Here is a 13,950-nt window from a genome sequence, read left to right as displayed (position 1 = left end):
GATTAAATTGTATCTCGTTTTTTAATGCATGTTAATTATAAGATGTAATGTTTTGAAAAGAAGTGGCCCGCCGAGTTTCTTGCCGGTCCCATAGTGGATACCCCCCTCCAACTGAGGGGGGACTGAAATCTTCTCGAGGCTGAGGCGTAGGGTTAGAGCCGGCGTAGCTTTATTTGACGTTCATAAGCGCATTGTAATATGCCTACTTGGAAAATAAATATTTCATTTCATTTCATTTCAATGGTCTCACCGGAAGACCAGCGCTGGAAGTCGCCAGCAATATGCTGAGGTGAGGCCATTCCGTGGCACTTTATTACTATTCTATGTCAGTGTAAAATTGTTTATTATCTGTGTGCTTTCGAATAAAAAATATTCTATTCTATTCTATTCTTCTGACGTATTGGTGTTATAGAAAGGGACAAACGAACTTTATCGGCTTGATAAATCTAGTGACCGTTTATGAGTAAGCGGATAAGACAGTAACAGCATATAAAATTGGACGTAATAAATAGCAGATCTTTCACCATGGGGCGACATATTTGCTTTACGAAAAAGCCCCCTAAAAAAGATAAAAAAAAAAAAATCCAACTTGTATATATGTTGGCACGCCAAGTCTATTATAAACTGAATATACACTAGAGAAAAAGCGATCAAGCCCACTGGTGGGCGGTTGGGCTGGTGTAGTGGTAGCACGTCAGCTGCGATAGCTGGAGACCCGGGTTCGATTCCCGGCTTCGCCACCAGTGGGCTTGATCGGTTTTTCTTTAGTGTATGGTATCTATTTCAGTTTATAATTTATATATATAGTAGTGTTGCTACTAAAAAAACAAATCAAAAAATATTTCTTCTTCTTTTTAGCCTTTTTTAATCTTAGAGATGTAGGCCTCCTTAATTTTTTGCCATTCTGCTCTAATCTGGGGACCGATTTTTGAGTCTCACGGCGTTCGAATTCAGAAAATTGTCACTGAAAATAATAGGCAATTCACCGTTTTCAACCGGTATTTTAGTGACAGTGAGACTCAAAAATCGGCCCCCTGGGCTCTTTCTATCCACTTTGATCCAGCTGTTCCCTTGATATCGTCACTCCAACGCATTTTTGGCCTCCCTGCTGGGCGTGACTCCCCAGCTTCCCACTTTCTCCACTCCAACAGCCTCTTGCACCATGAACCGTCTTTTCGGGCCACATGCCCAGCCCACTCCCACTTCAGTTTCGCCATTCGTCTGGTTACATCAGTGACTTTACTATGTTCCCGAAGCCATTTATTTGTTTTTCTATCCCTAAGTGAAATTCCTACCATTCTTCTTTCCATCGCTCTTTGGGTTACTCGTAACCTATGTAAGATTTCTTTTGTAAAGACCACAGAACTTAATTTAGATAGAAGAAACAAATTCATATATTTGTATAGGGGTCGAGCGTGTCAAATTTTGTACTGAAGTTGATTCTTGCCTGTAATTTTAAATATGTCTCAGGCTCTTGATTGTTCATAATTTTTGTGTTGTTGCAATTGAATATCACGTAACGAGGCATTTTTTATGTTTTGGTTGACTTCAACTTACAAAAATTGACGCCCGAAAGCTGCAAGCTGCGAGTAAAGACGGACAACTCAGTGGATTTCACTGAGTTCATTTGACACGCTAAGTAGATACGTTTGCTTGATCTATGGTATATATGACATCTGTGGTAAAGACCAAATTTGATTTGTTTCCTACGAAGCCAAGTCTATCATAATGTTATTGTTTTTCCCTCGTAGCAACTCTGGTACTTCGGACAGCGATTCCGACAGTGAGTCTTCAAGTTCTGACGAAGAAAGCGGCTCGGACAGTTCTGCTGAGAGCAGCGAACATTCCACGGAGGTCAAGGAAAAGGTACAAAAGTAAACATATATTACTATATCGTCACTACTTTAAAAAAATCTCGTATCTCACGCTGATCCTCAAAGTTAAAACGCAGTAAGTCTATATGCATTCCATACATACTTACTACAATTTTCTTTTCATTGACAGACGAAGATACAAGTTTTTTTTAAAGTAGTGACGATATGTAGAGGGTGGTAGAAAGTGGTAGTAATTTGTACACTGTATATTGTTACACCGCACGCTTACACTCATTTGATTAGTCGCGGATATAGCACATCGCGTTTTTTACGGATCTGGCAGGCAAGTATGGTCGCGCGATAAATGATAAAACATCTGGCCGTCCCTATCGCACTTACAAATAGTGCAATAGGGACGGCCAGATGTTTTATCATTTATCGCGCGACCAGGGTACGAAGCCGAATGGCAAACGCTCACGAAACAAAACGCTCGTAGATATCTCTATTGCACTTGCGTATTGGCGTGAAAGAGTCAGACTACCTTTCGCGGCGTTTCGTTTTCGTCTCGCGTCGCAGAAATGCCATTCGGCTACGGCATCAGGCAGGCAAGTATGGGCGCGGCCAGGCTTGCCTGCCTGATGTCAATGCGTATCGATATCGACTCGCGTTTTTTTCCTACAATAGGAAACCCTGGTAGGTAAAATAACGTCGACGCACGTTTTAAGATCGTGCGTTTCTAGCGCGTTGAAAAAACGCGGTGTGCATTTAGGTTCTAAGATTAAACTTTTGACTTATACGTTATTGCCTAGCGACACAAAATGGGACAAAAGTTGTCTTTTAATATTTTATCGGTATATTGTTATATTTCAAAATTTGTAGACTTTGTGTAGTGTAGTAGTTTTGGTTTATTTAAGTTTTGATAATATGGATATTTTTGGGTTCTACTAACACATATTTTATTTAATTATTTATTTACCTATGTAATTTACTTTAAGTTATTTGGAATGTTTATAATATATTATTTATTTTTAATGCAATATAATTATTCCTATATGTTGAACGTATTTGAGCTCAACATATAGGTTTATTATCACTAAGTATATTATATTAATGAACAACGAAACGGATGTGACATTTTCCTAGTCCACCAACGTCATCTAGTCATTTTATTTGGCAATAATTAGACAACATGCGAACAAACTTAGCCAGCGAAGCGATCACAACTACGTCGAGGCCAACCAAAAAATATAATTATTCCACACTTACTTAATTTTAGTTGTTTTATTTACTCTCAAAATTTAATTGCTAAAAAGTGTGCATGGTTTATTTGTATTTCTATATTCGCGAATCAAGGTAAGTTTGTTTTAATATAATTTCTTTGTTAGGAATTAGTGTCTTCAAATGATATTATAATGAGTGTACTATATATTATACTCTGGTACATCCAGTTTATCTGTAAGAAAAATCAAACGCCACATAGTAGACCGATTTTCATGAAACATGGCTAAGAACACCCCCGACTAACTCAGCTTTCAGACAAAAAAAAACTAAATCTATATCGGTTCATCCGTTCGGGAGCTACGATGCCACAGACAGACACACACACACAGACAGACAGACAGATAGACAGGCAGACACGTCAAACTTACACCCCGTCGTTTTTGCGTCGGGGGTTAAAAATGTGCCACATTAAAAAAAGTAGATATCCTAACATAGACAGTTTGTTTTCGCACAGTTTGCCGATAAACTGGGTATGTAACTTTTTAAACATTTTTAATAACATTTTTGCGTAAATAATAATAATGTTCATCCCCATACGAACTGTTTAAATATTTTCACAGGTGCCCGAAAAAGCAGAATCCAAGCCGAAGTCGGAGCCCAAATCGAACGAGAAGTCTAATTTGGAACTGTTACTCGAGTTGGATGAAGTCGCCAGCTCCCTGCCCACTATGACGCCCACTTGTGGGGGCTTCCTGTCTCCGCCCAGCGTTGGGCCTGGGGCTATTGGGGATGGTAAGTGTAATCTATATCTGTCTCTTTTTTCTTAAGGCTGCTTTCAAAAAAAACGTCAAAAGAATGTAAAATTGATAGTTTTAGTCGGTGAAATACTACACTTTCCGTTATCCAATAGATTTATTTAATTCAAGTTCCAGTTAGAGCATCTTATTATCTTGATTTTTATAAGACTGGATTTTTGAAAACTAACTCACTAAATTAATTATGAATTTTTCTCTAATGCACGTTTAGAAAAACGCACGTATAGAGCTGAATCAGTCGATCTTATTTGTAAAATTTGTACAATTTTGAATATTAAAACGGGTAAATTTATAATTCGTATATCCTGTACCACAATCATTTCAGACTAGATTTTTATTTTATGTTTTTGAAAAAGAGTAAACTAGCCTAAGGCGAATTCAATTTTTTCAGAAATTACCTAAAATTAAGTGACAATTTCTTTGAAAATCTACATCACATCGAAGTAAGTTTTGTACTAAATTAATCTGCAACGTTTACTTAAATTGCTGTTATGCCTTAGTGATTATAAATTGCTATTATTGATTTTTACCAATTTTTTGAAAACGAGCCTTCACCGGTACAATTATTACCACTTTTGGACATTTTCTCATATTTTGTTAGATCAAGTAGAAAAAGTCCTATAATGTGATATATATTTATAAACTACTCGCAAAGCCCTTTAATTTGATACCACACACGGTATGATCAAGCGCTCGGTTGCGATTTCACTATTTTTAACACGAAAGCCCTCTTAAGATATATTAAAGTACTCGTGTGTGTCTTTAAAAAAATGTGTACAAAACGAGAGAACTTCAAAGTGTTATATATACACGGTATTAAAGTAGTATAGATTTCTGATCAAGTGTTATGATAGGTACTCGTAAATAATTTTGCTAACATTTTGTCATTGCCTCGTACTAGGTAATTCAAACATGATATGTATCTAAAAACTAACTGCTGTTAATTTTTTCTATCGACCTTTTGATCTAAAGTTGCTGTATGTCATTATCTTTAGAAATCGGACGAAATCGATATAACGTTATTTTAGTTTCGAAATTGCTTCAGACGCATTTTATTTGGTTTTTTAGAAATACATTAGGTGTGCAAGTATCTTAGAAAAATTATAGAAAGTTCTTTTATCATAATTTTGTATATGGGCATTTTTTTAAATTGGGACCCAAAATTAGTAAAAGCCGTTAACAAAAATTAACTCGATGTCAGTTTTGTGACGACACCTAAGCATGAAATTTCTATAAAAATATTGCTTTTGTGTTAATTACCTAAATTATAAGCAATATTCTACATGTAAAACATGAAAAAAGTTCGTTTTTAAACAGATTTTATCCTTAATTGTCGTCACAAAACTGACATCGAGTTAATTTTTGTCACTAATTTTGGGTCCTAATTTCTGAAAATGCCCTTACAGAATTTTAAAACAGTAACATTTCTCTCACAGACGCGATCACCCCCGTCTCACCTGCTTTCACCCCCACCACAACCACGGAAGTCATCTCCAGAGTGACGTCCCGCGGGCTGGGCGCCGCGCGGCGCTGGACGCGGGCGCCGCATCTCTACTCGCCCGCCATGTGCGCCATCGAGATCACCTTCACCAACTGCACCCAGGAGGACATCGGGAACATCAGGATTAATAAGAAGGTCAGTGGAATGAGCTGAAAGCGGTCTATTTCCGCCCACATTACGACTTGGTCACTTGCAGCTAGGCGCCTGCGACGCCCATATTACGACTTGGTCACTTATAGCTAGGCGCCTGGCGCCCACATTATGATTTAGTCACTTTTAGGTAGGCGCCTGCAGCGCCCACATTACGTCTTGGCCACTTGTAGCTAGGCACTTGCGGCGCCCACATTACGTCTTGGTCACTTGTAGCTAGGCGCCTGCGTCGCCCACATTACGACTTGGTCACTTGTGCTAGACGCCTGCGTCGCTCACAGTACGACTTGGTCACTTATAGCTAGACGCCTGCGTTGCTCACAGTACGACTTGGTCACTTATAGCTAGGCGCCTGCGGTGCCCACATTATGACTTGGACACTTATAGCTAGGCGCCAATGGCGCCCACAGTACGACTTGGTTACTTATAGCTAGGCAGCTACGGCGTCCACATTACGACTTGGTCACTTAAATCCAGGCTCCTTTGTTCACAGACATTAACAGGGTCCCGTTCCATCCACGACTTCGCGAGCATAGCCGGCCTCGCTCCCGGCGCGTCCGCCAGCACCACTCTCGGAGTAGACTTCCAAGACTCCATACAGCCTGTTGAGTTCACAGTTATCTCTTCACTAGGTAAGTATAACCTACATACATAATACCTAGTATTTTCATCCAACAATTTGCGAGTGTAACAGGCCTCGCGTTCAGCTTTCCGTTACATCCAACGTAGTAGTAGTAGTTTACTACTGTAAACATTTTATTGTAGAGAACAAATTACATGTACAGAGAATAATTATAACGGTTATGTACAAAGGCGAGCTTATCCCTTTAAGGGATCTCTTCCAGCTAACCTTAGAATAACTGAGAACGTTAGACAGGTGTACATGTTGAGTTCAGCGTACTATCTTCTTTAGGTAAGGGCGCCCCAACATCTAGTGTCTCGCGAGCGTAGCGTCGCGCCGACGCGGCGTCAGGCTTTGCCATACGGTTGACCCGACGCTAGATGTTCGACTACAAATTATTTTCTAGCCGAAATGACAATTGTTGACGCTAGACGCCGATTAAAACGCAGTCTGACTCTGTCGCGCCAATACGGAAGATCGATAGAGATAGCTAACAGTAATTAGCTTAGCGTCTATTTCAGACGATTTATGGTGCAATTTCCGAGAGACATCGCTTTTGATGACTAAAGAGACCTATGCGAGAGCGACATTGCCACATAGCCACACCTCGGACACTGGCGATCAAAAATATGAAAGAGGCGCGTTCCTAGCACACATTCTAAGCTCGTGTAGGTGAACGCGTACCATGCTTGTATGAGTGACATATGACAGGTCGACTGTTCGCGTTTTTGACAGGCGGTAACTGTGAGGTAACCGAGAGGGGGTGGGTGGCACTTTCAGCGGGGAGCGGGAGTGGCCATACTGTACGATAGTACTCTTTATTATACTGTGACATAGCTGACAAGGGAAGCTTGCAACCGATTATATTATCGTAAGCGTTTGTGCATTTGCTGTGCTGATCATTTAGGATATTTATCAATCAGTCTTCGTGGAATTTCGTGAGCTTCATCAAGGATATGTACATGATTTTCGTAATTTAGATTTCGTTTTTTTTTTTTTCAATAAGGCTGACGCAATTCTATTTGTTTACAGGCGAAGTGTCGGTGTTGATAACGCCACCTGTCGGCGAACTGATGCGAGCAGTCACGATGTCAGAAGCACGGTGGGATACGGAACAGAAGAGACTGCGTGGCATGACAGAGGTAAAGATGAATGTAGGACTCCTTGGAGGCGCTTAATTTTTTCACGGTAAATTCGAAAATTGCGGAATGCTCCATACAAACTTCCACCCCCCCCATTTTAGCGAAGTGGGGGATTAGAAACACAATAATTTTTAAGAAAAAAAAACCGTCGCCTTTCGGGTTCTGGTGAAAGTTACTTACGAATGTTGGATTATGTAGAAATGTGTAAGTATTTTTTAAAACTGCTTTTAATGCTTTAATTATTAGATGGCAACACAAATGAATATACGTATAACGTTAAGGTTTGAGGAGTTTCCTCAATTCCTCATGAATCCGATTATATTATAAGAAATCGAAGCTTGACAAACTTTGACTTGAAAACTCAATATTATGCTTAACAAACATAACTAAATAAATGTCACTGTTCTGAACTTAAATGCATGCTTTTCTTACAAAAATACCAAAGTCACTATGAGTGTGCCGTTCAGATTTGAGGAGTTCGGTTCTGACTATCATCAGCAGTTCCACTGCACCAAATGTCACTGTTCTGGACGTAAGTGCATGCTGTTCTTATAAAAATACCAAAGTCACTATAAGCGTGCCGTTCAGATTTGAGGAGTTCAGTTCTGACCATCATCAGCAATTCCACTGTACCAAATGTCACTGTTCTAGACGTAAGCGCACGCTGTTCTTATAAAAATGGCAAAGTCACTATAAGCGTGCCGTTCAGATTTGAGGAGTTTGGTTCTGGCCATCATCAGCAGTTCCACTGCACCAAATGTCACTGTTCTGGACGAAAGTGCATGCTGTTCTTATAAAAATACCAAAGTCACTATAAGCGTGCCGTTCAGATTTGAGGAGTTCGGTTCTGACAATCATCAGCAGTTACACTATACCAAATGTCACTGTTCTAGACGTAAGCGCACGCTGTTCTTATAAAAATGGCAAAGTCACTATAAGCGTGCCGTTCAGATTTGAGGAGTTCGGTTCTGACTATCATCAGCAGTTCCACTGCACCAAATGTCACTGTTCTGGACGTAAGTGCATGCTGTTCTTATAAAAATACCAAAGTCACTATAAGCGTGCCGTTCAGATTTGAAGAGTTCCGTTCTGGCCATCATCAGCAGTTCCACTGCACCAAATGTCACTGTTCCGTACCTAAATGCATGCTGTTCCTTTAAAAACACAAAAATCACCATATGTATGCCTTTCAGATTTGAGGAGTTCCCTCGATTTCTCCAGGATCCCATCATCAGAACTGGGTTCTGAGAAAAATGGGACCAATCTGTATGCATATACATTCAATCAAAAAAAAATTTCAAAATCGGTCCAGTAACGACGGAGATATCGAGGAACAAACATAAAAAAAAAAAAAAACATACAGACGACTTGATAACCGTCCTTCTTGAGAGATGAGGCGACGGTTAAAAAGTGGCCTATGTTACTCTCCATCCCTTCAACTATCTCCTCTTAAAAAATCACTTCAATTCGTCGGTCCGTTTTGCCGTGAAAGATGGACAAAGAAACAGACACACACTTTCCCATTTATAATATTAGTATGGAAGCAAACTTAATGGACTAATAGACGCTTATTGTCTTAGAAAATGTTTTAACGTGTACACTCATCAAGCTAAAGCTGAATTTACACCTTCAATATATGGAACAAAGCTATATGCAAGAAAGAGACGCAGATATTTGCCAGTCACTCTTACCCATAGTTGCATGGACTTTGCAGGAATAACTTGCAGGTGTAAATTCAGAATATGGGCCGATTTGTCAAAACTGAGGTTTAAAAGTTTTAAGCCAGTGTCGAGAGGTGACGACCTGGCCCCTGTTTCAAAAAGGCTACAATTGTCAGTGACATATGTCGAGCGACAATTGTCGATGACAGGTGACAAATTACAATTTTATAAAATATTTTATATAGAATTGCTTACAAACATGACAGGCATTTTGCTACAATTGTATGTATTACAATGATGTTGTGAAACAATAATTATTATTTCTAGGCGACATATTTGTAGAATTGTCGGTGAATCTCGACAGGAGGATTAAGATGTGTCGAATTGTGTGACAGTTGTAGTAATTTGTGGTTGACATACGCGTTGTTCAAAATGGCTGCCCATGCGAGTAGTATAGTGACACTATTAGTGACAGTAATTCCTACCTATATACTTAGGTTTTCGTACTTAGTTAGGAGTTCCTGTTACTTCACCGTCGATATAAGTTTCAATAATGCTACGTAAATATGAAATTAAATTTGTAGCAAACGGATATCTCAATTTATTTTTATCATTGTACCATCGGCAGCAATGTTACTACCTTATTACAAGGGCATAAAGCCTACCGATGATTAGTTAAGAGTGTTGCTGTTAGTAAACGCTATTGGCCCCTCGTAACATTATTAGTACTTAGGTATATATTTGAGATTTCTCTGCGTTATATGTATTATTATACTAAATTGTGTTTTTAAACTTATGTATCATAAAAAATACTAAATACCTATGTACCTAAATAGCTATCATTAATATCATTTTAAACAAATACCCTCAAATTAATTTGAGCGTTTTTAAATGAACGAGTTACCTTCGTATTTAGGTACACCAAATTCCAAATTTAAATATTTTTAGTTTAGTTAAGCATTTTTAACTATTAGTTTAGATTAGTTTTAATTTGTTTTATTTGTATATTTTTATTGTAGTAATGGTCAATGTTTTTACTTTTTCTTGTTTTATTCACGTTTATAAGAAATAAATTTTATATATCTTAATAATTAATAATTCAAACTTATTAAATACTTAGTATAGTGCCAAGTTAGGTATATATCTTAGATATTTCTATTTCTTTGTCATACACCCGTTTCAATCAAACGTTGAGCTATTCCTTTATATTTAAGTATTAACTTTCATTGCGCATGTTAATTTGTTATCAAATAACACGAATTTGCGGTCGGAAATCAATTTTAAGATAGTCATCTTTCTTATTATATCCATACTGCAATATTGTTTTTGAAGCAAAATACTAACACATAACCAATGCCTACTTGATACACATAAATAATGTTACCGAAGAAAATTATATAATGGTGGCAGAGGATTTAGGTAATGAATAGTTTTAAATAAGTTTTATCGAAGTTAATAAAGGCATTTATATTTATAGTCAGCGAATAAACATAAAAATATCCATTAAATAAATTTACTTACTTATTGCCATTTGAGTCAACTACTATTAATAATTTGATACATTTGTCCCTATGGTTAGGCATGACAATTGTATTCTACAATTGTCGCACCTGTCAGCGTGGTGAAACCAATAATTCTACATATGTAATATTTTGTGACAATTGTCGCACCTGTCACCTATATGAAATTGGGGCCTGGCCCGTTTCTCGAAAGGTACAAGCCTTGTATTACAAGGGCGTTTCCATGACAACCCATACGATTTGACAGTTCGCGCACTTGCAATACAAGGCTTGTACCTTTCGAGAAACGGGCCCCAGTGGCCCGTTTCTCGAAAGGTACAAGCCTTGTATTACAAGTGTGTTTCCATGACAACCCATACGATTTGACAGTACGCGCACTTGTAATACAAGGCTTGTACCTTTCGAGAAACGGGCCCCTGGTCTATAATTACACTCAGACTGCACATTTTATTTTGACAGTAACTCCCTACAGATGCAGTGCGAAAAGATTTGCCTTCGTATTGTTACGGAAACATACGAACGTGTCATGCTATTTCAGTCAGTCTCAGTACGAGATGTACTGACATTGACTGAACTAGCATGACAAATACGAACGTTTCCTGAAAAATACGAAGGAAACATATGTATGTATATCGATCTTCTTTACATTACCTCTACATTATCATTTTAGTGTGACAAGAAAGCGGTAAAGTTGGAAGATGAAGCGGCGATCTGCAAGCGAGTCTTCGAAACGGCGAACCTGGCGGCCATTACGGTGGAAGGGGAATTCCTCAGGTAAGGGGATGTGGCATTCTTTACTACTGAATTAAGGTAGATTTTGATAAGGTAATTGTCTCATTTGCTTGTAGGTTACTTTTATCCTTTTAGATATCATATCATTATTTTCCCCTCACTTGCTCGGAACGTATTGTCCTTTAATACCAGCGGGTAAAAACGCATTTTATACACTAGAAGTAATTTGACCTTGAATAAAGTCAAATTGGCTGCTTTAAAATTGATAAAAGTAGGTGAATCTAGTTATAAAGATGATTTACCACCTGTGGAATTACTGGAAGCAGTGATAAACGCAATTTTTGCGTTGTAGTTTCCTCGCTATAGTGAGGGGAAAAGTTTTGTGTTACACTCGGGTGCAAATGTATTTTACTTCTCGTGTGTTAAAAAACTCGCAAGTTCAGGATTCTATTCTCGAACCACTCGCTTCGCTCGCGGTTCAACTATAGAATCCTTTCACTTGCTCGTCTTTCAATTCCACACTCGGCGTTAAAATACAACTTTGCCCCCTTGTATAACAAATAACTATTATTGCAACCTTGTTCATTTTACATAGGATGGTATTCAAATATTATAAGGCAGGTACATGGTACCCTGTTAGGGCATGGCAACAGTCCTTTTAAACTCTAAAAACTGACTATTGAGGTAGATGACCTGGAAGAATTTACAGTTGAACCTAACCCAAATTAAAAAATAAAACTGTTCGCTTTTAACCCTAGAGAATAAAATAAACTTTACCGTTCCTGATTAGATATGTGGCCTTCAAATGTTTCGTTTGTCGCGGCTTTTGACAAAAACCACTTTGATATTTTACATACAATATTGAGACTTTTTATTAGCCTAGGTAGCTGAAATATGCCGTAAAGTTACTGGATCACTACATGCCCTTAATAGACTTAAGCACTTCTTACCCATCAAAACAAAAATACTGTTAGTGCGGACATTGATTCTACCCATAATTGACTACGGCGATGTGTGTTATCCCGACTTAACTGTAGAGCTCTTGAACAAGTTAGATCGTTTACTTAACAACTGCATTCGTTTCATTTTCTGTCTTCGTAAATACGACCATGTATCTTTCCGTGTTAAACTTGGCTGGTTCCCTATACGTGTACGTCGCAACATTCGCATGCTCTGCACGCTCTTTTCTATCATTAACGATCCTCAATCTCCAGAATATCTTAAATCCTTCTTCAACTACTACGGTGTTTCTCGGATTCGCCAACTGCGCTCTTCTGGCAACCTTTCCTTGTCAATACCATCTCACCGAACAGGTTTTATGTCCAATTCTTTCTCCGTTCAGGTGTCTCGTCTTTGGAATAGTCTCCCAGTCAAACTTAGACAATGTCCGAATAGATTTGCATTTAAAAAATCCCTGATTAAGTACTTTGCTGGTAGAATGACAAAACCTTAGTATTTCATTTTTGTAAGTTTCATCTGATGTCATATGTATGCATGTATTTTTTTATGTATTTAAATATATTGTATGTATGTATATTATTATCTCTGTGTAAGTATGTTTATTCTTTTATATATTACATATAGGTTAGCTTAATAATATTGTGCAAATAACTTAACTATTTTGTTCTTAATATAATTTAATGTTGCACCGCCTACAATTTCTCTGTTTTGCCCGAAGGTTGACTGGTAGAGAATGCCTTATAGCATTAAGTCCGCCTTGTGTACAATTGTATTTTCTTTGTGCAATAAAGATTAAATAAATAAATAAATAAATATATGGTGTCCACTGCTGGGCAAAGCTAGGCCTCCCCTTCCTTTCTCCAGTCCTCACGGTTTGATGCCCGCTCTTGCCAGTCGCTGCAAAATACGTCGAGGTCGTCCCGCCATCTCTTCTTTGGTCGTCCTCTGCCCCGGCTAATTTGCGGTAACCACTCAGTCGTTACTTTGGCCCACCGTTCCTGTAGGCCTAGCACATGATGGCCGCGGGAGTACGTCGCCGCGAGATAGACTACCCGTCCTTATGTCATTAATACAGTTAGAAGAAGACGTGGCATCTATCTCGCGGCGACATACTCCCGCGGCCATCATGTGCTAGGCCTACTTGTGCATCCGGCAAACGTGCCCTGCCCAATCCCATTTAAGTTTGGCTGTCTTAGCACCCACATCTATTATACCAGTTTTTTTTTTTATAATGAAACTTAAAGCAATTGTTACAGGAAGATATTTGTTATTAAATTACTTTTTCAGTACAGATGGTGTTTTTTTTACGCACTAGTGCGAGAAGTGGTTCATTATATGTCAGGTCGAAACTTCGGAGGCTTATCTGTACTGAAAAACGTCGTACGATACACGTGCGAAAAGGAAATTCGTAACTCGTGTTTTAATTTATCGCCACTCGTTTCGAACTTCCTACTACTTACTATAATATTAAGTGTAAAAAAAATCTTTATAACATTTTGAACTTTTACCCATCTTTCCTCAGATTTGCTGGCCGCATGATGTCATCTCAAGACCTGGTGTTACTCTCAGTGAAGATCGACTCTGACTCAACCCGAGTAACTGCAAACTGTCCAAATATGGCCATCGCCTCTCTCTTAGCCAATCAGGTGGCTCAGGCTTTCAACGCGTAGATCAATTAAATGTTATCCTCCTTATTCATAAACGTTTACTAAAGTCAAAGACATGTAACTCCGTATAGACAGCTAAAGCCTAAGAAAAAAATGTACCTCAAAACCATACAGAAAAAGGTACGGTGACCTAGATGGCGATACA

General features: G+C 38.5%; 1 protein-coding gene across 1 annotated transcript in view; it reads left to right on the top strand.

Moving 5' to 3' along the window:
• Window positions 1-13,950, top strand: part of LOC125234148 (AP-3 complex subunit beta-2) — a 52,058-nt gene extending 38,108 nt beyond the window's left edge. Inside the window, exons 19-25 of the mRNA XM_048140349.1 lie at window positions 1,752-1,866; window positions 3,656-3,827; window positions 5,287-5,486; window positions 5,995-6,133; window positions 7,156-7,265; window positions 11,117-11,220; window positions 13,661-13,950. Of these exons, the coding sequence (XP_047996306.1) occupies window positions 1,752-1,866; window positions 3,656-3,827; window positions 5,287-5,486; window positions 5,995-6,133; window positions 7,156-7,265; window positions 11,117-11,220; window positions 13,661-13,808 (988 nt within the window). The 3' untranslated portion in view covers window positions 13,809-13,950. The remainder of the gene's footprint in view (window positions 1-1,751; window positions 1,867-3,655; window positions 3,828-5,286; window positions 5,487-5,994; window positions 6,134-7,155; window positions 7,266-11,116; window positions 11,221-13,660) is intronic.

Source organism: Leguminivora glycinivorella, chromosome 15 (assembly GCF_023078275.1).
Source record: "Leguminivora glycinivorella isolate SPB_JAAS2020 chromosome 15, LegGlyc_1.1, whole genome shotgun sequence".
In the NCBI taxonomy this organism is placed as follows: Eukaryota; Metazoa; Arthropoda; class Insecta; order Lepidoptera; family Tortricidae; genus Leguminivora; species Leguminivora glycinivorella.
Note: the sequence above shows the minus strand (reverse complement) of the source record. Positions and strands in the feature narration are given on the sequence as shown.